The 26,437-nt window shown below is 37.2% G+C and overlaps 1 protein-coding gene across 6 annotated transcripts in view; it reads left to right on the top strand.

Moving 5' to 3' along the window:
- The window catches only part of FAR2 (fatty acyl-CoA reductase 2), a 167,595-nt gene extending 142,271 nt beyond the window's left edge, over window positions 1–25,324 (top strand). For 5 of the 6 annotated variants that reach the window (XM_082419804.1, XM_082419803.1, XM_082419801.1 and 2 more), the window contains 9 exons: window positions 936–1,115; window positions 7,873–8,050; window positions 9,337–9,381; window positions 11,355–11,473; window positions 12,684–12,751; window positions 15,235–15,406; window positions 19,916–20,045; window positions 22,728–22,855; window positions 23,752–25,324. In XM_082419804.1, the coding sequence (XP_082275930.1) occupies window positions 936–1,115; window positions 7,873–8,050; window positions 9,337–9,381; window positions 11,355–11,473; window positions 12,684–12,751; window positions 15,235–15,406; window positions 19,916–20,045; window positions 22,728–22,855; window positions 23,752–23,914 (1,183 nt within the window). In that variant the 3' untranslated portion in view covers window positions 23,915–25,324. The remainder of the gene's footprint in view (window positions 1–935; window positions 1,116–7,872; window positions 8,051–9,336; window positions 9,382–11,354; window positions 11,474–12,683; window positions 12,752–15,234; window positions 15,407–19,915; window positions 20,046–22,727; window positions 22,856–23,751) is intronic. The other variant, XM_082419805.1, reaches the window with a different exon arrangement.
- The last annotated feature ends 1,113 nt before the right edge of the window (window positions 25,325–26,437 follow it).

Below are 26,437 nucleotides of genomic sequence, written 5' to 3'. Positions count from 1 at the left end.
AAAATTGAATTGGAAATGGATATTGAATGTCATTTTTAAACTTTCCAAAAAAATATATATATATACATGATGATGTATTTTTTTTCTCTTTTTGAGTTAGATTAATAGGTTTCCTGATTTTGTATGAAACATGTATTTCTAGAAAGAACTATTTCATTGTCATCACATGTTTATATAGCTTTGTATTCTATTAGGTAAAATTCAGGATTTTGACATCAGTTTTTTTTATTGAAGTAAACTTGATTTACAATGTTGTGCTAATTTCTGCTGTATAGCAAAGTGATTCAGTTATACATATATATACGTTCGTTTTTATATTCTTTTCCATTATGGTTTATCACAAGATATTGAATATAGTTCCCTGTGCTCTACAATAGGACCTTGTTGTTTATCCATCCTGTATATAATAGCTTGCATCTGCTAATCGCAACTCCCAATCTGTCCCTCCCCCACCCCTCTCCCCCTTGGCAACCACATCTGTTCTCTATTGACGTCATTATTTATGTCTGACCTGTACCTTTGCAATAGAAACATATTTCTCATTCTATATTCACTGTTGCTTTCCTCCAATTTATTTGAATTTTCTAATTTAAATTAGATGCCTAATTTATGTTTTTTATTCTTTTAATGGCTGCTTAAGAAGCCCCTTTATAAATTCAGAGGATTGCGATTTTTTTCCTTCTGGTTGATTTAGAACCACGTGACCTCTAAATGCAATATGCACCATAGGATTTATGTGCGCAGAAAACATCATCAACATATTACGCATTCCAAGTATCACATAACTTTGCGGCCATGACCAGTACTTTTCTTCCTGGTCCTTTGATGCAGCCACAAAAATCAGATGGATATGCCAGTTATTGGAGTGGGTGCAGTTCCAGCAAAACGGGATGTGAGTTGCCTCACTGCATTTCCTTCTGTCTAATCTTCTCCAGACATGCCGTGCAGCTTAATGTCACTGCCACCCAGCAGCTCTTGCTCATGGCCAGTCAGATGCCAAACTTGGAAGCCTTCATACACATCTCTACTGCCTTTTCAAATTGTAACCTGAAGCACATTGATGAAGTCATCTATCCATGCCCTGTGGAGCCAAAAAAAATCATCGACTCCATGGAGTAAGTTGGGTTAAATGAGGGGGTGAAGGGTGGGCAGACTGTTCTCTTTGGCTCTTTTTAGTCGTTCATTTATAAGGTAACAAAGTGAGACACTCTTGGAGCAAAATGCTTCGAAAAGGTGCCAGCTTTAACTCCCTGTCCTTGCTATTCCCTCCATCCCCGGTGGAGAATATAGTGCTTGGTGATGGAGCGGGGATAGGGGTAGAAAAGTCCTACAGAAAAGTTGTATTGAGTAGTTTAGGATTGCATGAAGTACTTGAGAGTACTTTACATGGAAGTGGTTTCTCAATTCTCAATGAACTCAGCATTGTTACTAGATAAGGGAAGTATCATACATAGTATAAACGTTCAGAAGAAAGGTTTGGCATCAGACTGGCAGAGGTACTGCAACTTACTAGCTGTGTGACCTTGGGCAAGTTCTTTGGCCTCTCTGAGCCTTAGTTCCTTCATTTGTAAAATGGGGCTAATAATATTCCCTGTCCTTATAGTTGTGTTGATAAAGTGAGTTATATAAAGCAATTATTACAGTGCTAGGGAGTGTTTAATAGCAGTTAATCAAAAGGTTAATAAAGAAGAACTAATAGAGAAGAGAAATTTCTTCCAAATCTGGCAGAAAGTGTTGGTCTCTTGCTCTATTCAGCTGAGATGCACTTTTCTTACTGTACTGTTATGCATGAGAGACAGAGATCTAGCATTTTTCTCTTTTTGGCAACTAACAGGAACCACTTTCTTTTCAGGACATGGCCCTGGTTTCAGAATAAGTATGCTTTTCATTCTGCCTCTTCATTCTTCTGTTCCATTTACCAAGTTTACCTTGTTTTGTTTGTTTTTTAAAAAGACTCTGCATAAAAAGTATTATAGCAGAGAAAAATAGACCGTTTCCTGGTGAATTTGTCATATTTTAATTTCTTATAATACTGTATCTTCTATTTAAGATATACTCTTTAAAATGAAGCTTTAGCTAAATCAAGAGTTTATTCCCTTCAGGGCAAACATTTTTATCTCATACAGCTCTGATAATATATATTTTTACCCGTCATTTAAAAATATCCAGGACAAAGAAAAATGAAAGTCATCTAAAGCAGCCAGAGGTTGCTTAAGTTGCTAATAAATGATGATTTGCTTAATTGGTGCAAAGGAACTTTTCAGAGTCCAAAGTTTGTCAGGATAGTTGGAGAAAAGACACTGATGCCAAAGTCAGTGCAGGAAAGTCGATGTCTAAAGCCTTGGCCTGTTTTCAGGATGGAATTGATTTGTTTGTCATTTACCCACCCCCTTACAGCATTGTCTCTGGGTAAATGTGGTGTTTATGGATGTGACAAGCCCAGGAAAGGAGCACAGTCCCCTTTGATTCCCGACCCTGCCACTGAGATTCCAGAGGCTCACTCCACTGTTAACCCCCTAACCCCTGACAGACCTTAGCACGATTTGAGGAGGGATGTCTGAGAGGTCACCACAGAAAAGAGCTAGGAAATGGAGATTCAGTTCACCCAGAGATTCCATACCACTTCCTCCCTCCCAAACTGTGTCCAGATGCTCAAAAACCCCACATTTCAAAGAATAAGCTCACCTCCCAGAGGAGGAGTTGATTTATAGTCAGGCATTCGGCACTTCCCATACTCCCCACTATATGTCAACTGGTAAAGGCAGGTAATGACTACATGATTGATGATCAAACTGTAATTGACATGGGTACAAAATTTATGTCTGTCTGTCTTGTACTGCTCTCAGAGGAGAACAACTATTTTTAAACATATATATATATAGCCAAATAGAACTAGGAATAAAATTATATTTTATCTCAACAGAATTCATTTTGAATGCAATTAAGGAAATAAAGGTGTGTTTTTTTTTTTAAACAGGGAGAACATCATTACTACAATTTATTTGTTCAGAATTTTATACTAAGGACCATCTGTCCAGCCCATCCCTCTCCGCCCTCCCCTTACATTTGTGCTGCAGTCACATGAAAGTACTCACCCCTCTCTCTCTTACCTCTCTGCCTTTGCTTAGGTGGTTCTGTGTCTAGAGACTACTTCCACCTCTGCTTCCCCTGGTGAGTTCCTCTCCAGACATCAAAGCTCCCCCCTCGGAGCCCACGGGCTCAGGTGGCCGTTCCTGGTGCTCCCAGAGTGCTCATCTTCATCAGTGTGCTTAGCACAGGTCATTCTAAATGTCTGGTTATTCATCTGTATTCCCCAGTGGACAATGAACTTCTCAAAGGAGGAGAGTATCTCTTGCTCCTTCTTGCTCCCCAGGGCCAGCACATAGTAGGAACTCCAATATTTGCTGAATGAATGAACACTTTTTGATGGAACTGGGTGATTGCTGTTCATACCACTCCAGCTGGTATTTTTTGTTCTTGTTTCTTTGTTTGTTTAGACAAAGCAAGAATAGATGACAGAATTCCATAGCAAGCTGATACTTGGGGATGTGAAGTCTTCTGTATAAAACACCTATATGCCCACATCTTAGCCCTGTTTCAGATTGCACTTTTTTTCTTCTTAAACTTTGAATAAAACCTGTGTGTTACGTTTGGAATAATGCTTTGAATAAATCCCAGCAGCCCATCACCAACTAGACCATTGTTCATGACTGTTTCAACAATTCCTATATCAGATGGAATTTTCTGAATAACAAATAGCATTAAATTTTAGAATGACAAATAGCATTAAAGTTATTCCTAATAAACATTAGTGCACCTAAATCCAGGTTTGGTTGCTGTGTTTTAAGAAAATATTTTTCTCTGATTTCATCTCTATTTTGTAATTGTAGTAACTGTAGTTAAAATAAAATTAGTTTCCAAGAATTTTAGGTTTCTATTTCCCTTGGAAATGTTTATTAACAGTAACCCCATGGGGTTCTGTCATTGTTCTTAGTACTGCAGTGGTCCTCATTTTTTTAAAGGAACCAGGAGTTAGACAACAAGAAAATGATCAATTTCCCACTGCCCTCACTTTGTGTTGTCTTTCAATTCCTAGATGCTTTAATCCAGTCAAAGTTCCTGATAGATTTGTACCTATTAAAAATCATACTTTAAGCTACTTGGCCACCAGAAGACACAGCTGATCTGCCAGGTGAAACATAAAAGTTGTTTCTTGATCAAACACTAATTGCAGTCAGCCATGGCAGATGTGCTGCAGGTAGAGCGTGTGAGAAGCAGGGAAATTGAGGTCACAGCAGCCTCGGTAATGGCCCTTTGGGAAATACAAAAAGAGGTCAAATGTTGGAAAGTAGTTTTGCCTTCATGCTGAAGAGCACATTGTTAACACTAAGAATGCTTATCTATTCTAGGGGAAAGGAAGAAGCTGGTTTTAGCATTTGTGCTTTTACTGTCAGGATTGTACAGCGTTAAGATAGCATCTAAGCAGCTGACAAAAAAACTGTCATTTCTGTGTACCAGGCTTTAATGCGAATCAGAGCAGGGTTAAATTGTTTCTTAAACAAACTGAATAATGTTCATGTTATCAGGTCATTGGAGCCAGAATAGGTGCTCATTGAAAGTCTATAGGGTAATGCAGAGGCCAAGTTACCACAAGCATTAGGCTCAGATATACCCTTCTCCCCAGTAAAGGGTTCAAATTTACTTTGAAGCGTGTTAAATTTATTCTGAAGCCATCTCTGCCAAATTGAAGTTGGTCAACCTTTAACCTTTCAGCTTCCCAGCACTTTTCACCACTGCCGCCGGACATTAACTTCCAATTTTTCTTCATTCTCTGCAAAGACATCGCCTCTCTTACTTGCCCACAGTCTCCCTACAGCCCCACCTCCTTCTGAGTTCACCCATTCTGTCCTATCATTATCCATCTCAGCTTCCCAAACCTTTGCCAGCACATAAATTGGCCAATCAAGACTGTCTTGTGGGAGGACACACATTTACTGAATAAGGTAGCTCGTTCCTGGGGGCAGAAAGGTGATTGGACACAGAGATAAAAAACATAAAAAACATAATCCCTCCTGGACTCATTGTAAAGTGGGGAAACAGACACATGGGCGAGAACATACGGCATGGTAATCAAGGGAAGAACATAATCCAGAAGAGAGAAAAGAGAGCAAAGGCTACCATGAAGCAGTGTGTCCAGTATTTACTCCCAGACACCTTTTCCAATATACCTCTAGGTATATCTAGCTTGCCCTGCTTATTGCATAAGAAAATTAGGAGGAAAAATACATATTACTCTTGCTATTTCATTCAGTAAATATGTAAATTATGAAATTAATGATATTAGGAGGTTGAATAAATAAGTTTCAAACCAAAAAAGTAATATTTAGAGGAAATTGTGTGTGTGTGTGTGTGTGTGTGTGTGTGACACACACAGCCTTCTGAAGTCTTCAATAACTTTTTGCTTCTTTTGAAGCTATTTAAGTACAAGTTTAGTATTTGGAACCCATGGGTTCAGACATCTTGAGTACACTGAAGGGCATTGGCTTTAATTTCAGAAATGTTCTTTGGTTTATATGCTGTCTTTTTTCCATAATAGCGAATAACTTATTCGCTATTTTAAAAACTGATCAAGAACAAACAACAGCAGCAGCAACTCAAACTTTGGTAAAGAAGAGCATGAACTGATTTTAGGTCCTGAAAAGGACATCACTTAACCAATGGCTGTGCATATTTGTTACATTAATCTCCTCTTCAAACCTGGGAAATGGCTGGATGAGATATGGTCTGTTTGGCTGTATTAGAAAAGATATTGTTAAACCAACTATTACCTTTGTAGATATTTCCTTCTTGGTTGTTTTACTAAAAATAAGAATGTCTTAGATTTGTGGGCTCATTTTGTTTTGTCAAATAGCTGTAAGTGTAGTTGTAAATATTCCTGTTTGTCCTCATATAACCTGAAAATTTAGAACAGATATAATTATTGCCATTTTTTCATAAGTGAAAGTGGAGGAAACGAGAAGATGATACAGTAGAATATGGGGGAGCTACAAATAGTAGAGGCAGACCATCTACAGAACACTACAACTTCTTTTGCTTTGTGTTCTTAGAAACCTACGAAACCAGTATTTTCTAAGATCAGCTAACTCACCAAACTTGGGGAAGCCTCCAGGTGTTACCCTTTCCATACACACCAACAGCAATAACAGCACATGGTACCAGCCATGTGGCATATAACTAGCATTGCTGGCTTCTGATGTTTTCTTAAAATTGTTTTTTTTTACAGCCTTAATAAAGTTAGGCTGTATTTCTTCTGACTCAGTTTTTGTAACCTGTATGTTTTTGCAGGTGAAAAAAAAAAAAATGGTCTTAGGTCAGTTAATCCACTGCTGACCCACAAATAAGATGAGGTAAAGATAACATTATTAGAAAGATAGAGAAGTGCCTGCATTATCCCTCACTCTCTCCCAACACTCGAGTGACTATATAATTGAAATATCTTCTGTTTTTCTAAGTATTTGGAGTTGTTTTTAATTTTAGGAACTTCTCAACCTTTCTGTTTTCAGTGTAAGTCAGAAGGCATTTGATACTAGAAGGCATTTGATACTAGGCTAGAAAATACTCAGCACTAGTAGCCACAAAGCAAGGAAAACCAAACCATCACAGGCAGTGCTCATGTTCCTCTCCAATATCGGAGAGTTACTGAGATTGAGAGTTGTGTTTCTGAATAAGTCTTGGCATTAAGCACATCTTAAATACTCAACAATTTGTCATGGGAGGAAGACGATAACCTCTAATAAGATTTTTCTGCAATCAAAATAGTATGATTGCGCTGGGTCCAATAAAATAGGAATGCATGTACCAAACACATGGATTATAAAAATCACACTGACATATAGCCTAATTTTTAAAAACTATATTATATCAAAAGTTTAACCAAATAGATCTACCAACTAAGAGAAACATTCAATATTTAATCGACAATAATTTGATTGCTTTCTTAGAGAAGATCAGATAGACTTTGGGATTATCAAAATGGTTCTAACGTCTTTTAAAAAAATATTAGGCTAATGCCATGGTAACAGTTATTCGTGATGCAGGTCTTCGTGTAAGTGAAGGTATTCAATAATCACTCTATTAAAGCTGCTTCACAGTGCTATTCTCACTGCACTTGACAGACTATTAATAGTTATAAGAGCACTTCAGAACTCATTGGAAATCTCTGGAAATGATTACCAAGTTATTAGCATAGACTCTAAACAGACCTTCAAAATACAGTGCATAGATTTGCTAAAGTGTTGTAAGTCTGCTAAGTGTAGTTGCTTTTCTTTTTTGAGGCATTGAGTAGAATTTTTAAAAAATCAAAGCTGAAGGTTTCAAGATTGGTGCCATAGGTTCTAACTGGACGACAGTGAATGAGTGGGGCTGCCACTGATGAGCCTCGAAGGACAGACTCTCAAGTCCATGACCAGGGCAGCCAGCCCGCTACCAGGTGCCCGACTGGCCCTCGCAATGCGTTCATTGAATGTACCTTCATAAGTACATTCCTGCTGAGAGAAAATAATTGAAGATAGAGATTGAGTCTATATAATCAAGTAGCAGACTGCATAGCTATTGGAAAAATCTATCGAGGCAGGAGGCCGTAGGATTCGACTAGTAATATTGGGCTGAGCAGTGGAGAGCAAGGAACTCATCCGTCATGCATCATTTGGACAGGTATACACTCAAGACTTGGTGTCCTCTGACAGTTCCTAATTCCAGAACTCAAGCTAGAAGGGGGAAGTTTTCTTTGATTGTCGGTATCTCACAGTTTCTTTTTTGGTCTATTGTCTAACACATGTTGCTAGAATTCTTTCTTACTCTGACTACCTTCAGGTGGTTAGACGATGCTATTATTGATGAGATCACACCCAAGCTGATCGGGGATCGGCCCAATACGTACACCTACACCAAGGCCTTGGGAGAGATGGTGGTGCAGCAGGAGAGCGGCAAGCTCAATATTGCCATCATACGGCCCTCCATCGTGGGAGCAACCTGGCAGGAGCCTTTCCCAGTAAGCCCACTCGCCTGGATTCCACACTTTGCTTCCAAACCAGCATCCTTCCAGCCCAATTACTCTCTGATGCCTTATTTTTTCTTTTTAGTATGTAGAGCTAAGTACAGCAAATCAAATGTGAACCCATTATATTAGGACAGAAGTCCACATTCGGTTCAGGATTTATTCAGCATGGGGCTCCTCTGAGTGTGACACTGACTGTCCTAGAGTTGGGTGGAGTCTTAAATTAGCTTCTCATTAACTCTCGTCTCAAAATTGCCATGGGAAATAGTTTTATTTCTTGGCTTCCCCACTATAGTTTAAATATAGCAGAATGTTCTTGATGGCCAAATTGGTAGTATTACAATTGCCAGGGTAAATAGGAATCAGGAAGCTCAGAGAAAAGTCCTCAGTTTAGGAATGATAATTTTTATCTCTGTATACCGCTATATCTTTTAGAAAGTACTTTGAATTATACCATCTTTTTTGAAGCAATTCTGTAAAGCTTTTGCACCAGATAATCCAAGCTCCATTACTTACTGACATGCAGGCTTTTGAGCTGTCTCATCTGTAAAACTGGGCTAATCCCACCCACTGTGGAGGGTTGATCAAATGAGTCGATGTATGGGGTGTGCTTAGTGCAATGCCTGGTCCCTAGTAAAAGGCTCAACTAATATTAATCCCTTCAACTTCTCCTCTCTTCTCTCCCACTTTACACACACATTTTTGACTTTCACAGATAAAGAAACAGACATAATGAGGTCAACTGACTTGCTTAGGGCTTAGGAGACAAACTCAAAGAGACATTTCTCTCTAACTGCTCCTAAATATAATCTTTCCTCTAACATCTGTAGGCAAGCTAATACAGATGGATAGATAGATAGATACATAGCTGGATAGACAGATAGATACATACATACATAGATAGAACGAAAGATGCTATGACTCTTACAATTGTCAAAAAATGGACATTTCCTACAAACTGTGTTTGAAATGTTCCCTTGAGGAGTTAAAATCAGGCCCAGGTGGGGAAAATGAACTTGCAACCATCCATGATTCCTGCTATGAAATAAATGCTGGCAGAATTTTAATTCTTGCACAAACCAAGTCCAGAAAATATCCAGTGCTTTCTCATTGGTCTCTGTTTGAAATCTTAGAAATACTGGATTAGACAGTTCTATTGGCTGGGGTCTCAGTGCTCTTGTTTGAAGTTTATTAAGATTAGACTGCAGATGTTCCAAAGATATTAGGATTTTCTGACATGTGGAACCAATTAGAGATCTTTTTTTTTCTTTTGTTTTTAGGGTTGGGTTGATAACATAAATGGACCTACTGGGCTCATTGTTGCGGTATGTATAACGGTGTGGAAATAATTACTTGAAAAGTAGTGGAGGGATAGTAACAAAATGCTAGTGTTGGCTTAGCTTCACTGACGCAAAACCATAAGCGTTACTTTACTAACCACAATTGATGCAACTTATTTCAATTTTGCCATTTGGAAAATAGAGGCAGAATAAAATTAATTATCTGTGGATATCATTATCAGGAAAACAGAAAGACTGTGATATCATCAATTACTACTTAGGAGTTTTATTTTTGGAAACTCTTTTGAACATCTAGTACCATGCCTGTATTTCCCCTTAGTTAACACAAGATGGGGGTGTTTCCCCCTTTTTGCTCTTTAACCGTAGCTTGAATTAGGGATGCACTAGAACTCATACCCCCAAAGATTTTTAAATTTATGTGCGTGTGGATAGAAATTATATAAATTTATAAAATATATCAACATCAATTTCTTAATAGATACAAGAAAGAAAACTACCAATTGGAGCAAATTTTTCAAATATAAAAACTGATGACTATAGGAAACACTTTTCAACAATAATACTCTCACAGACCAGGAGAAACATCAATCATTCCTCTGGGTCAGCAGCACTTTGTGTGTGTTTCCCGGCAGTGGAGACTGATCCAGTGAGCTGTTGTGCTTCCCAGTTCACACTGAAGCATCTTAGGGCCAGAACCACAACTCTACTCTTTAGGACAATGAACAGGACTTCCACTCTTTAAATGAGTTTAAATCTTATTAGGGATCTCATGTTTCAGACTATGCCTTTGTCATTCTCAGAACTAGATCCAACATGAACTACAATACAAATATAAGACAGTGAATTATAACTACTTGTCAAACACAATGACAATGAACTCCTTTCTGATTTCTTTCTTTTTCTGTTCCCTACCTGCCTTCAACTCTTGAGGCTTAGTTGGGGTGAGCATTTGGTAACTTAGAACATAACTATTTTAACATGATCCAAGAGTGAGTTTTATTACATTGTTTACAAAGCTGCACAATAATTCAAATTTTCTAAAATTTTCCAGACTGATTTCCTATGTCCAAAGTAAGGGAAATCAGTTACAAGAAAACAGAAATTAGGAACACAAGAAAGTGCTAACCACTGCAAATTGATGTTGGAAACATACAGGGTGTAAATAACCAATTACTTTATAAAGTCACTAAACGTGACTTTTAATTTATTAACTGACTTCTTTATTTACTGACACAACATGTATTAACATGAATAATTCCCAATTCTTACATCTGTATAACATCAGTGATCTGTGAGGTAAACAAAGACACTGAACAAAAGTAAATAATGGTAGGTTTTTCCCCAAGTAATAAAAAAAGTTTTGTCAAGTAGTAGAATTTTATTAATTTTTAAAAAATGTTTCTTAAACTTTTAGTGTCTATTATTGCTTGTAAATTAGTAGGCACTAGCAGAAAACAACATCATTTAAGAAATGGTAAGCTAAATTAATGGGGAATTTGGGAACCCTAATTCTTATTGTTTATTAATTAACCAAATACATTAAACCTCTCACAAGTTTGAGGAATTTCACTCTGAAAGGAACCTGAGGACCCCTAGCGGTTCTTGGCCATGGTGACACTTAAGATGAACTCGGCTGGGAGGTTGGATGGGCTGAGAGCAGTCAGCCTTGGCGCAGGAACCTAGTAAGCAGTGATCAGTGCTGGCCGTTATCACCAACAGCATTCGTATTACCTGTCTGATGTATACTTTAATCCCGGCTATTACTTAAGACCTGGTTCAATATTTTATGTCCTTGGGACCTCCCCGGTGGTCCAGTGGTTAAGAATCCACCTTCCAATGCAGGGGATGAGGGTTCAAGCCCTGGTCGGGAAACTAAGGTCCCACATGCTGTGGGGCAACTAAGCCCACGCTCTAAAGCCCGCGTGCCGCAACTAAGACCTGACGTAGCCAAATAAATAAATTTTAAAAATATATTTTATGTCCTTTTTCCTGTGCAGGCTGGGAAGGGGTTTCTTCGGTCCATAAGAGCTACTCCGATGGCTGTGGCAGATTTAATTCCAGCAGATATAGTCGTCAATCTCACCTTGGCTGTAGGATGGTACACGGCAGTTCACAGGTGTGGATGCATAAGCTGGCTTTCAAAGAATTGATGAGGAGGGAGACTGTGTTAGGCACCTTTTCAAAATACATGCATTTTGGGACTTCCCTGGTGGCACAGTGGTTAAGAATCCACCTGCCAATGCAGGGGACACAGGTTCGAGCCCTGGTCTGGGAGGATTCCACATGCTATGGAGCAACGAAGCCCGTGTGCCACAACTACTGAGCCTGCGCTCTAGAGCCCGCAAGCCACAACTACTGAAGCCCGCGCACTGCAATGAAGAGTAACCCCCGCTCGCTGCAACTAGAGAAAGCCCGCGCGCAGCAACGAAGACCCAACGCAGCCAATAAATAAATAAATAAATTTATTTAAATATATATATGCATTTTATTGTGGAAGACCCCAAATGTGAGAGGGTGTCCATTTCAATATTTCACAGAGTTCCAATTATGCCATCATATATGCATTAAGTTGTTTTATAAATACTGGTTAGTACTTGGTTGATCATAAAGTAATAAATTCTTCAAATCATTTAACCATCTAATTCTTGATAACCGAAAAGCTTTTCTTTCTATTCAGTAATCTAAAATACAGCTTCCTTTTTTAAGGCAAAGGAGATAAAAGTGGATGAAATGAGAGCATATTTTTTTAAACTCCTCAGTTCCTAATAAATGCCAAAAGTTCAGATCACCGCATGTGTAGCAGGGGCTGGGTGGGGGCGGGGTGTGCGGGATTTTCTAGTACAAGGAAAAAATAATAGGTTGTTTGTATATTTAGCTTTGTTAGTAAAAGTAAACAAAGTTAATTTTTATTAATTATTGGAAGTTAGACATTTAGATGTTTTCCAATCCAACAGAGCCTCACTGGATTTAGGAAAAAATATGGCCCATATTTTTGCCCAATAAAGATATCAAGAAGTTAGAAACATGATCTGCTTTCTCATCGTTATGCTACCTCCATTTGCTCCATAAATATGTTAACCTATTGGGATTTTTTCCTCGTACACATGTACACACACACACACACACACACACACACACTCTTGCACTTTTCCTAGTCTTCTTCTATTTTGCTTATTAACCCAAAAAAGGAACAAAAAATGAAAGTGTTGCGTAGGGTGACTTAGTCATGGGAATTATTGAAAAAACCTTGTTTAAATGTTATTTTCCCTTATCTTTCTTTCGTTCGTTCTCCATTTTGTTGTATTTATCTAACTTTTGTTTTCCAGACCTAAGTCAACATTGATCTACCACTGTACGTCTGGCAACCTCAATCCCTGTAATTGGGGCAAAATGGGTAAGTGCCTGTAACAATGTACCTATATAACAATGAGAGTCTGCTCACTCACGATTAGGGTCTGCCACAGGGAAAAAATAGACAAAGTGTGTCATGGAGCTTAGAGTCTAATGGGGGAAAAGACAAAACATAGGTAGGGAGATAAAAATAATTGCAAATTGTAAATGTGTAAGAGTTAATTAGGATGTACTGTGGTATACCAAAGAAAGGGGCCAGTGGGATAGCTGCATGATTGTAAGCAATAAGGGGTCCATTGGCTATAGACATTTAAAAAATAAATAAAGCCAAGTAAAAGTCAGCAATTATAAGCAATGTCAGTGATAAAATACTCTGCCTGCTGAGCCACGGCTCTCATGAACGCAGCCCTCATACCCTGGCCACATCACTGAGAATGTGACATAATCAATGGCCAAGTAGATTTAGAAAAGTCCAATAATGTTAACTCGTGTTATTGAGTCAGTGATACTCTATTCATTTATGCTGTCAGCCATAGTGTAACCTTGAATGTATCCTGTTGAATTGAATTAATCCTGCATATAATAGAAAACTAGCTAACCAATCTTGTACTCTCCTTTGTCAATTTCAAAGCTGATTTGCTTGCAAATATTTGAAACTTTTAGATCATCTAATTGTTTAGCTACTAGATGTTGAAAAAAAATCAAATGTGCTAAAAAAAAAAAAAATCAAATGTGCTTAATTTGTTAGAATCTCATTTCCAATTCAGAGCACTCTGCTCTGCTATTCTATTTGCAAAGTTATTACTTCAGTAAAAGTAAAATGAAATTATCTACTACCATCAAAGTTCTTTAGCTAATATATCCAGTTATTTAGATCATATAGCTAAATAATTCTGACAATATTTGGAAATAAAAATAAATCTCCTCTACCTCAGTAACAGAATTAAGATATCACTAAAAAAAGAGGCATTAATAGAAGCAACCAAGATACTTAAACTTTTTTTTTTTTTAAACAGTTTTTTTTTTTTTTAATTTATTTATTTTGGCTGTGTTGGGTCTTTGTTGCTGTGCGCGGGCTTTCTCTAGTTGCAGCGAGCCGGGGCTATTCTCCGTTGAGGTGCGCGGGCTTCTCATTGGGTGGCTTCTCTTGTTGCAGAGGACAGGCTCTAGGCACGCAGCCTTCAGTAGTTGTGGCACACAGGCTCAGTAGTTGTGGCGCATGGGCTTAGGTGCTCTGCGGCATGTGGGACCTTCCTGGACCAGGGCTCGAACTCATGTCCCCTGCATTGGCAGGCGGATTCTTAGCCACTGCGCCACCAGGGAAGTCCCCAAGATACCTAAACTCTTAAATAAAAAGATGCTACATGTAAAATCCATTCCTGAGATTCAAAATAGTCTTCTTCAGTGCTGAAAATGTTTACTATTTTGTGGAATAATAATATTTGAAAGTGATCTTAAAAATAATCTAGTGTGCTCACTTTATTTGACACACAAGGCCCAGAGAGAGTTAATGATTTATTCAGTTCATATGGGGAGCTGTAGCCTGATGTAGAAGTATTGATAGAAGACAGGTCTCCTGAATGTGTAATGACCACCCACTAGGGATTCCTAAAAGTTAATATGAATCCCTCTGGGAGGAAAAGACCCAGGAATCAGATGTTTCTTGATAATATTTTCTGTATAGGGTATATATTTTTCATACAGATTTCTAGGTAGTATCTTTTATGGAGGACAGTAATCATATTACCATAATAACTGATAGCTTCAACATAACTGAGTAATGAACTTAAGCATATACTTTGAAAATTCTACATAAATAAATCAAAATTGAATTCAAATGAATGAATACCTTTTGAAAAGACATATTGGATTTACAAATGTACACTAAAAGCTTTAAACTAGGTTTTATATATGTAATAATATTTTTTAAAAGATCATTATTTTAAAAAACTCTGGAGACAAGAGTAAAACAATTGAGTCTGATGTATTCCAGAGCAGTAGGAATACCAAAGAAGTAAAAGACTGGTATTTAAAGTGAACCAACACGAAGGAGTCCTGCTTTTATATTCTCTCTTTTACTTAAATCTTTATAAAAGTTTAAGTAAAATGTCAAGAAACTTTCCTGATTTTCCTGCAAGTAAATGATCCAACCAAGGAAATAACACCCCTAGGCTCTGTCTTGGGCTTTAGAATAGATTAGATAACCTGGAAATTGAATGATGGATTTAAGTTTTTCTGAACAATACTTCACTGTATTGACTAAAACTATTTTCCCAAGAAGTTGTTTTAGAGTAAAGATTTCAAGAGAAGGACCCAATTCTTAACCTATTCAAATTGTTTGATTTTGCAGGTGACCACTTGCCCGGCATAAAAATCTTAATATTATTCTCAGAAATTGATTCGTGACTCTACACGACAAATCCTTATTATTTATTGTTTTGACCCATTGCAAATGCCATCCACCACAGTGGGTTTATATGCTCCTAGACTTAGCACTTACTTATTCTGGTTTTTTTTTTCCCCCAGGGATCCAAGTCTTGGCAACCTTTGAAAAAATCCCACTTGAGAGAGCTTTCAGGAGGCCAAAGGCTGAGTTCACAACCAACAACGTCACAACCCAGTACTGGAATGCAGTCAGCCACCGGGCCCCTGCCATTATCTATGACTTCTATCTGCGGCTCACGGGAAGGAAGCCCAGGTGAGAAGCTGAGACAATAGCTTTAGGAGTGTCTCTGCGTGGAAGTTTAGAGCCCCAAGTCCTTAGCCCTCCCGTCACCTGGGGATGAAAGGTGACAACTGAATCATATATATTTATGATTTTGTATATATAAGAGGACAACCAAAGCAGTAGTAGTGAAAAGCCTACCTTAGAGATCCTTTGTCATAATAAAGGAAGTTATATGTTAAGGAACTTGCTTGATGAATTCAGCAGGTAATCATTCACCTACAAAGAAAAGCAACTGAGATTCTGTGTCTGGGAGTTTCTAAATTGTTAGATGATCTTAAAATGTACAATGGTAACAGCCTCACATACACACAAGGGATGGCGCATGATGATCTCATTTTCATTCTCACAACATCCCAAGGAGAATATTCTCATCATCCCAATTTTACAAATGAGGAAATGGAAGCTAAAGGAAGAATTTTAAGTGGTCTCAAAGGAAGTGACAGAGAAAAGATCTGGAGAAACCAGAATTGGATTTACTGCCACCTGGAGATGAGTGAAGAGAGTAGAGGGAACAAGGTCGAATGAAAGTATGTTGATGCTGAGGCAGCTCCGTCACCTTCCAGCTGTGTGACCTAGGACATGTCCCTTCGTACCCCTGTCTCACTTGAATAATACTATATGTGCCATCATTGTCATAACTACTAAAGGCAATCCCTGCCATCAAGCCTCAGAAGCATGATGTTAGCTCCTTTTAAAGGAAGAAGTCTCTCTCAGCGTGTTTTCTTTCCATCCTTATTAGCAGAGCAAATGACTGAAACTTAGGCAATGTAGAGTTTATCCAAATTTTCAGAGACCTTACTTAGCGTTCATAACTCAATTGTCAGTTTCTTCTTGAGCAAGGTGAAAAAGGATGCTGTGTCTGTGGGAAAGTATGAGGGGTTTATTAAATAAAGATGGGAAAAGAAGGAAAACCAAACATTCCTGGCAGAAACGCTAAAGCCTTTCAAACATATCAGAGTTAGAAGACCCGGTTGAAGGGCAAAGTTCGGTAAGTACAAAAGGAAAACACAGGAGGAAGGAGCCCAATAAAAATCTTTAAGTATTTTGTTTGTAAGAAATTAAATTGTAATATTCATGGGAAATGGTTGGGTTTGTTATGTGATAGGAATCTTAAGAATAATCTTTATGGCAGAAAATGCTAGAATCCTTCTGGACCCTTTCCTTCCCCATGTGTGTTTGTGTGTAATCGTCTATGTATTTACAACCATATATGGACATATATACAGTTTTGCTTTGAGGTAAGTGTATGTATAAATCTCTGTGTATATATAAATCAATCCTACACACTTTTAACTTTTTCACTTACATTCCATGAAAATCTGAGTCATTCTGCTAGTGCTGTCTTTTTCCCCTGCTATTACAAACAATGGGGCAACAAACATGCTTTTTTCTAGAATGTGCCTCTAGATCTGGGGAGGAGGCTGAGGGGTGGGATTGCTAGATTGGAGAGTATATGGATTTTATGACTACCACCAGGTTGCCTTAAAGGAAGGCTCTGTCAATTTACACCTCCACAACAGCAAGTGAGAGTACAAGTCTTTTCTTTCTCACTCTCATTAATACTTTGCAAAACTCAATGTTTTGAATTATCAAACTAATGACAAGGAATAGCATCTCTTCATCACTTTGAGTTGCATTTTCCTTGATTGCTGGAGGGGCTGGGCTTTCATTTGTGTATTGGACTTTCGTGTTTTCTCTGGTATGAGTTGCTTGCTTCTATTTCTCACCTATTTTTTTAATTTTTCTTTTTTTATTGAAGTATAGTTGATTTACAGTGTTTCAGGTATACATACAGCAAAGTGATTCAGATACACATATATGCGTATATACACATGTACATGTATGTATTCTTTTCCAGGTCCTTGTTGTTTATCTATTTTATATATAGTAGTGTGTATCTCTTAATCCCAAATTTTAAATTTATTCCTCCCCATTTTTCCCCTTTGGTAACCATAAGTTTGTTTTTTATGTCTGTGAGTTTACTTCTGTTCTGTGTAAGTTCATTTGTATCATTTTTCTTTAGATTCCACATATAAGTTATATGGCATTTGTCTTTGTCTGACTTCACTTAATATGATAATCTCTAGGTCCATCCATGTTGCTACAAATGGCATTATTTCATTCCTTTTTATGGCTGAGTAATACTCCTATTTTTCTATTGGGTTGTACTTATTAATTTATGGAAGCTCTGTGTGTGTGTGTGTGTGTGTAAATATATATTTTATGTATTTTCTTGAAGTCAGTTTCTTATATTGTAGTTCTAATTATGAAGCTTTTTTAATACAAGGGAAGCTATATATAATGCAGGGCTTAAGAGCATGGAGTTTAGAGTCAGACTTACATATTTAAATCCTGGCACCAATTTATCCATATGAGCCCTAAATTACTTAACCTCTCTAACTCCTAACTTGTAAAAAGGGGATTGTAATCATACCTATTTTATAGAGTTTTACATAAGAGTGCATAGAATATAGTAATTAATATTACCAAAGAAGTTTAAACATTTTGTGATAAAATGAATCACTTTCCCTTTATAGCTTTTGCATTGTATGCATTAAGAAGATCTTTACTACCTGAGAGTAATAAATGTATTCTTTCTTTCTAAAAAAATACTATTATGCTGATATAGTCCTGTACATACAATGTTTCACCATTGTATATATAATATACAATATTATATATACAATGTATATATATTATATATATAATCATTGTGCAATGATTATTTTTAAAAATTAAATCTATTGAAATCGTATCAATTACGTCAGGGTTGTAGACTGGATAAAGGTTGCCTTAGTCTGTTTGGGTTGCTATAACAGAATATCATAGACTAGGTGGCTTATAAACAACAGAAATTTGGGAGTTCCCTGTTGGCCTAGTAGCTAGGATTCCAGGCTTTCACTGCAATGGCCCGGGTTCAATCCCTGGTCAGGGAACTGAGATCCTGCAAAAAATAGAAATTTATTTCCTCACAGTACTGGAGACTAAGAAGTCTAAAATCAAGATGCTGGTAGATCCGGCATCTGCTGAGGGCCCACTTCCTGGTTCCTAGACAGCCATGTTCTCTGTGTCCTCACATGCTGGCAGGGCCAAGGGAGCTTTCTGGGGTCCCTTTTATAAGGGCATTACCCATCTGCCAAAGACTCCTTCTCCAAATGCTATCACTATTAGGAGGAATAGGTTTCAACAGATGAATTGTGGGAGGATATAAATATAAATATAAATCAGTTTACAGCCAAGATGTTAGATAACAATAGTAAATGGAACCCTATTATGATGCTTGTATTGATTCTACCTCCTTGCCTAAGAATTTCCCATGATACCATGAGAGAAGTACCTCATGAGTCATCAGGGATATGGGCAGTAGGATTTGGCCAGAAATAAAACCAAATTCCCCAAATAGCATCGTAAGTCTTTATGGGGTCAACTATAGTAATAACTGTTACCAAGATTAGTCTAACTGATTAAGATAAAAATCGAATGTTCTATAGGCCAAAGGTGATTTGTAACCAGAAAATCTAGACTTGAGCATTAGCCATGTGACCTTGAACCTATTAATCCGTCTGTAAAATGAAGATAAACAGTATAGACCCTGACTAACTCACAGAATCATACTGTGAGGATCAAATAAGAAAGCATACAAAAGTTTTTTTACAGATTGTTATAAAGTTGGGAAGTTCAAACAGCAGGTCCTGACCATGGGGTCAGAAGATGTGATCCATCTTAAGCAATGGGATACAGGGGGTGAGTTTACAGAGGCTTTTTGAAGTCCGTCAAAACTGAGTTGGAATTTTGGCTTTGACACATTATATTAGCACAGCCACTTAATCTTTCTTAGGTTTACTTTACTTGAAAATGCAGATAAATAACTACGTAACAGGGATGTTAATGGGAATTAGTGGAAATAATATTTTTTAAAAGTATCAGCACTATGCCTGAGTAAATTATTAACAAGTAAACTATTTCCCCCTTAAATCTCCATTACAGTTAATAACTGTTGTTGGTTCATTGGACGCTAATACAGTCACCACTTCTGCCTAGAAGTTATATAATAAGACCTCAAATCAATTAGTTTTTTTAAAAAAATCCAAGAACATACAATAAAAAAGAGAAATAATTTTTCTTATTGTCTACCTCAGAATTCAAAGACTGAACAGTATGTCATGACGGGTGGATACCTGGCTAGGCTTTTAAAATATCTGCAACTCTTGAGAAAGAGATGGTAGAAAAGAGGAAGTTTAGTGGTATTAAAATACCTGATAGAACAAGCGCCTTTAGATTCATCCCCTTCCCTTCATTCAACAGAGTGTTAACATGGAAGGGGGAAAAAATAAGAGTTTTAATGTGGAATTGGAAAAAGTGGGAAGAAATAATTTTTATATTTTTTCAAACATAATTTGTCATATATCCCTATAGAGTAGCAGGGAAGCAGCCATCTGTGGTGCACTGATATTCGCTCCTATGTGATCTTTACCTCAGGATGACAAAACTCATGAATCGGCTTTTAAGAACCCTTTCCATGCTGGAGTATTTCATCAACCGGAGTTGGGAATGGAGCACATACAATACAGAAATGCTGATGTCCAAGCTGAGTCCTGAAGACCAAAGAGTGAGTACAGCACTGACAACCAACAGGAAAACCTTACCCATTCAGAATTTAGAATTATTTCACCTGGAGAGCTGATGAATAAAGGATGTTTTTGTTATATACACAGAATTTTTTTCTTCTTTTTTTTTGGCTAAGAAAATCAGTGAATGCTATCAACACAGTTGCAGGAAGCAAGTTTAATGTAGGTAAAGAGATCTAGGTTCTTCGCCTTTGGCGAGCTTCTCACTGCTGTTCTGCAGTCAGGTCTCACATACTTTGTTTCAATCCTTTGTTCAACTTCCATAGCTGTTCACTTTTCAACAAATCCTCAGTACCTCTATCTTTCCCCCCTAACCTCCAAAACATGACTTCAATGAAAAAAAATTATTTTACTGGTCAGGAACTCTCTCATCCACTGTTCTTGTCAAATCAAAATCGTTCTGCATCTCCAAAGCTACAGTTCCTTCCTTCTTATCTTTTTAGATAAGCTAACCCCTCCACCTCTGCATTCTAGTCCAGCTAAGACCTCCCGCCATCAGCATTGCCCTCTCTCTAGCATTGTCAGTCTTCCTCCCTATAATGATTTCTCTTTGACAATTCAGACGTTTATTTCTCCAGATAGGCCTTCACTTTAATCGCGCAGGATCAGTGCCATTTATTTCTATATATTAGCTTCTTAGCAGTCACAAACGTTGTCCTGAAATTCACAAATATAGAAATCTTCTGTACTTTGTACATGTCCCTAGCTTCATTTTCTCAGTCATTTATTTCTTGAGCATATCCTTAGTTTTTAATTAAGCTTTAAAAATTTCACTCTCTTGACATTTTCCGCTAAAAATTTTTTAAAAGAAAGAAAAGATAAATTTCTTGATTTATCTTGTGCTTGCCAGCATGTAGAAGAAACCAAGTCATGCATGTAGAAGAAACCAAGTCATGCTGAGAAGTAAATGTTAGATGGCTAGCTAGCCTCACCTGCTAGCTCGTACATACCAGCCTCATAGAGCATGATTCAAATCCAAGTCCTAAAATTACTTCCCACCATGGAACCTAAGGGTTACTTGCAGTCAGACACGATGTTAAATATACCAGTTGAGATTTAGACGGATATTTTAACTGAAATCATTGCTGTGTACCTCTAAAATGGACATGAAATAGAGATTTTTTTTTTCAGAAATGTTTACATGCCTTGTATAGACAAAATTCTTCTAAGCACCTGTGTTTAAAATGCATGGATCAAACCAGCTTATTTTTTAAAACCCCTCAGGCTATTAGAAATTATTTTTAAAATTAGCATCAAATGTTATATAGGCTTATCTTTATTGCATTTTCCCCATGGAATTTACCCATCTAAATAATTCAAAAGGTAATAAGCTTAGAGTTTCATTTTTTACATTTTACAAATATTTTTACCTAAAATAACTAAAAATTTTGTGAAAAAAAGAATCAAAACTGCAGTGGATTTAACATATGCTTTCCAAATATCTTAGCAAAGGTAATAGTCATGAATACTTGGATATAATTGCCAAACTCTGGTGTGGCTCAGAATTCAATTTCATTTGCCATATGGAATGAGGATTCCAAACTAGGGTTTCATTGAAATCTAACTTAGAAACATGAAATAGCATAAAAATAAAAGCCTCTGTTTATATAGATGAATAAGTACCATTTAATGATACTGCGGAAAATAAACAAATCCAAACAAAGTGATACAGAATTACTTTTGGAAAGCAATTCAGCTTTTGGACAAGTCTGTGAAACTCTCTGGAACTCGTTAATCTCATCTGCCTTCTTTGTTAATACTCCAATTTATTTCACAAAGATTTGGGATAACTTGCAATAAATACATGTAATAAAAGAACAAAACAGAAATAAAACACCAAACCAGGAAAAGTATGTACTAAACATGAAATCAAGAGTAAGAATGGAAAAACAGAACGTTCATATGCAGTCTACAAGATCCTACTAAGTCACTGCATTTAAGCAGGGAATTTGTTCTTAAGATTTCTGGTGGCAAAGTGAAAAGAAAATATAGTTTCATGGCTTTCTTTGTCTAAGAAAAGAAAATACACTAGTGTTCTAAGAGAAGCAAAGCTTTTCTTACCACTCTGAATGTTTCCGAAGGGCTTTGTTTTGTGGCACACCAAGAAACATAATGGATAACATCTCGAAAGCAAACATAGAATATAAATTCTGCTAAGTTAGTCCTTAAAGCTTTGATTTAAGCCTTTGGTTTAAACTTAAGTCCAAAGTTTACCTTAATCAGCATAATGAAGTAGTGATATTTCAGGAAAGGGTGCTAGGGCAAGGGGAGAACACCAAAATTTAAGAATAATGAAAAGAAAAAGACACATATAATTTGTTTTGGTCCCTAACATATTTATTCTCTTTAAAAAAAAATTAATCCTTATTTACTTGAAGTGAAATTAGCCTTCACCAGACTAATACCAGTTCCTTTAAATTTCCAAGACTTCCTAAAGATCAAATATTTGTGCTTGATCCATGTTTAAATATTCATATGTAAATGGTAATCCATATTGTTACTGCCTTTAAAATAACAGCTCAAATCATCTCGTTTGGAGGGGTACAACCTAAATCTTCCAAACTGAATGTCACTCATTTAGGTAAAAGAAACTTCATCAGATGAACAAAGCGATTGTCCAGCTGTGCAGTTCTGACAATACATAATCTCTTCTTGCCTTTCAGGTATTCAACTTTGATGTGCGCCAGTTGAATTGGTTGGAATACATTGAAAATTATGTTTTAGGAGTTAAGAAGTATTTATTGAAAGAGGATATGGCTGGGATCCCAGAAGCAAAGCAACACTTAAGAAGGTAAATATAATCAGTCAGTTAATATTTACTGAGCACTTACCATGTGTATCTGATTTTATACCAGACATGAAATATGAGCGGGGGACGAGAGGAATTAATATTTTTTGAGCCTTTATACTATATACCCTGTAATATACTATTTCATTTAGACTTTACCACATCCCTGTGAGGCAGGTATTATTTCTGTTATCCCATTTTTATCAAAGAGCTATTTAAGTTCAAAGAAGGTAAGTGGGCAAGTCGCACATGGTAAGTGCAGGAGCCAGATATGAACCCAAGTTTGTTTCTTCTACCACATCCTGTCATAATGTGGTATAGAGAAAGAATACCCAATAGGCAGGAACCTGATTGTGCTATTTAACATGGGCAAATCAGTTAACCACTCTTCAAGACCTCTGACTGCCTGAAATTTCTCTCAATAATTAATCCCTAAGGGACAAAGAATTATAGTAATCTGACATAATTCTGGTGGAAGCGAAGGGTTTTTAATGCAGAGATGATTAGAATGGGAAAAGTAATTGCAAACTGAGAGGAACGTTGCATAGCAAGAACTTTAGAACTTACCCTCTAGTGAACAAGAACCAGGGAAGATTTGTGATATATAGTAATATGGTCAAAGTATATTTAAGAAAGATTATGTTAGCCATGTTTATAAGACAGGTTAAAGCAGGTATGAGAAAGGGAAACTAGTCAGGGGAATACTATAGAAATGATTACTCAGAAGGCATGTGGTGGAAATGAAAGATATCAAAATCAAAAGGCCATCAGGTAGTGCCACATACCTAAGCACTTAGTTATTTGCTGGTCATAGCCAGGAAAAGATACATTTATGCTTCAAATAACATAGTTGGGTATTTGGTACTGTTTTGACTTTGGTTGTATATGTCTGTTTCCAGGCTCCGAAATATTCACTACCTCTTTAATACTGCCCTCTTCCTCATCGCCTGGCGCCTTCTCATTGCAAGATCTCAGGTGGCTCGGAATGTGTGGTTCTTCATCGTGAGCTTTTGTTACAAATTCCTCTCCTACTTTAGGGCGTCCAGCACACTCAAGGTCTGAGAACATTTGGCGATCTTCTTTTGTTTGGAACCTCTCAGATACCTCTAAAACAGCAACTGTGGTTCTCAAGATTAGGTAGTAACAAATATGTCCAAGTCATTACCTGTCAAATGTGCTGTCACGTATATCCTTATTTCTTAACTATACATTTTTATTTCAGTGAGAGAAGGAAAGTCATATCCTAGCCTATAATCGTACATGTTAGGAAAAAATTGTTTCCTGATTGTTTCCTAACACTCTATTCTATGCTCTTGAATATAAAACACCAAAGTACACCCATCTTCCCATATTTAGCTTTTTCCTCCTTGAGAGGACTAATTTCAACTCAATAAACATGGAAGAACACATGGTAGAAGCTGAGATATGCTAAAGAAAGGCAGTTCTAACCTTGGAACCATTCTAGTGTACTTAGTATAAAGGTTTAAAATCAAGGTAAGTAGAGGAAGGAAGGTCTCAACATCTTCACAAATGCTGTTAGAGAAATAATTCTCCACCGAGGTTTCTGCTTTCTTTTTGTGTTATACCATGGAGTCCTGTTTGAGGGCTGGGGGAATTAGAAAAGTGGGTTCACATTTAACATTTTCCTTAACTATACCCACTTCTGAAACCTAAAAAAAACCAAGAGGTGTAAATAATTATGTATAAAGTGAAGGCTCAAGCGTATTTTCATTGGGACTCTTTATCATGCTTTTAAGTAAAAATTAGTTCCCGTAATTTGAATTTGACATCGATTATTTCTAAATCTTTTGAATCTCCAGTTTTCCTGATAACCTCCTAAGGGTTTCCCTCTTCTTCATTAAAGTCTCCAAATCCTTTATATTTAAGTTTATATTGCTCAGGCCTCGATTAGAGATTAGAGTGACTAATGTTAGAGGAAGGTCCTAGGCTAGAATCATGCAAAAACCTATTTCCCTGATCTTTGCCATTGAGGAAAGCAAAATTTCAAATAAAATTTTAAATGCTAGCTTTAGCTTTTTCTATAAGTGGGGAAGTTTACTCTTTCACCAGGATTTGCTAGTATCTTGATCACTCCAGTTGCAGAGTGTTACCTGTAGAATGTGCAGCAGAAAAGGACAGACTTCATTAAGTGACTCTAAGTTTAGAGAGGGGCTTCCCTAGTGGCGCAGTGCTTAAGAATCCGCCTGACAATGCAGAGGACATGGGTTCGAGCCCTGGTCCGGAAAGATCCCACATGCGCAGAGCAACGACTGAGCCTGCGCTCTAGAGCCCGCGAGCCACAACTACTGAGCCCACGTGCCACAACTACTGAAGCCTGAGCGCCTGGAGCCTGTGCTCCGCAACAAGAGAAGCCGCCACAATGAGCAGCCCTCGGCAGCTAGACAAGCCCACGCACAGCCACGGAACACCCAACGCAGCCAATAAATAAAATAAATCTATAAGTTTAGAGAACAGGTGTTTTGTTTGTTTAAAAATATTTTATGTATAATGCAAATGAGTAAAAAACTAATCTCAAAATCCTGTATTAATAATATAACTGTTATCCCAACTTTCCTCATATTTGCGAGACGAGTGCGTGTCGGATTGCAGCATTTCACGTTAAGAACATGGACTGTGACTCACATAGAGTACCCGGGGCCTAAGCAACTAAAACTCATCACAGCTACTCGGAAACTACATGAGCACAAAATGTTAACGAGTTGTATTTATGCTCACTGAGATAACTGGTTAATACTCAGAAAGCCACACGAGGTGGCCGAAGTATACCAGGGCCGTGAGGATGACTTCTAGCCCAATATTACTTGAGATTTTTCTGAACCCCATAAAGGGCATTTGGGGGGCAACTCTTCTGGGCAGTGTCTTTCCCAATCTTATCTAAGTTCTGGGAACTACTTCCCAGGGCAGACAACCCAGTTCTGAAACAAAGTACCTGGTTATCTTCTGTTCGAGATGTCTGTATGACATGTTTGAGTTACATTGATTAAGATACAAACTGTAGATAATGATAAAAATGAAATCAAGATACAATTCAATGAAATTGGACAAAACATAATAGTTCTAAGAATTTACTATCTTTTGATTATTTTATGTTTCACCAATTCAATAAATTCCACTGATCAAGTATTCACATTTTGACTTGATTAAATGAAAATTTGAATTAAAAAATGGTTTCCTCTCTTCTAGTGTTTAACTGCTGACTACTGCAGTTGATCTCCCGCCTCCTCCCTAGAAAAATGATATAATCTAAAGAAACTACCAGTTGAATATAAATTAACACACACCCATAACGCTTCATTTTTTCAGACACCATTAATAGGGTTACACTTACATGTTGAAGCATGTTCTACCCGTGACATTAGAGAAATGACATGAATAAAGTTCTCTTGTGATGATTAAGCAGCTTGTGATGATTAAGCAGTAAAAGTAGGTATCCGCATGAAAGAAAATCCCTAGTTATTTTATATCAAGACCAAGTGACAATAATTTGAGTGCCTAATATATACACTCCAATGAGAAAGAAACTTCTACTTTTGGGAAGGGGACAGTGAGGACAAAGAAAAGGTT

This window comes from Balaenoptera physalus (assembly GCF_965194825.1).
Source record: "Balaenoptera physalus genome assembly, chromosome: 13".
In the NCBI taxonomy this organism is placed as follows: Eukaryota; Metazoa; Chordata; class Mammalia; order Artiodactyla; family Balaenopteridae; genus Balaenoptera; species Balaenoptera physalus.
This window is presented reverse-complemented; position numbering and strand designations above follow the sequence as displayed.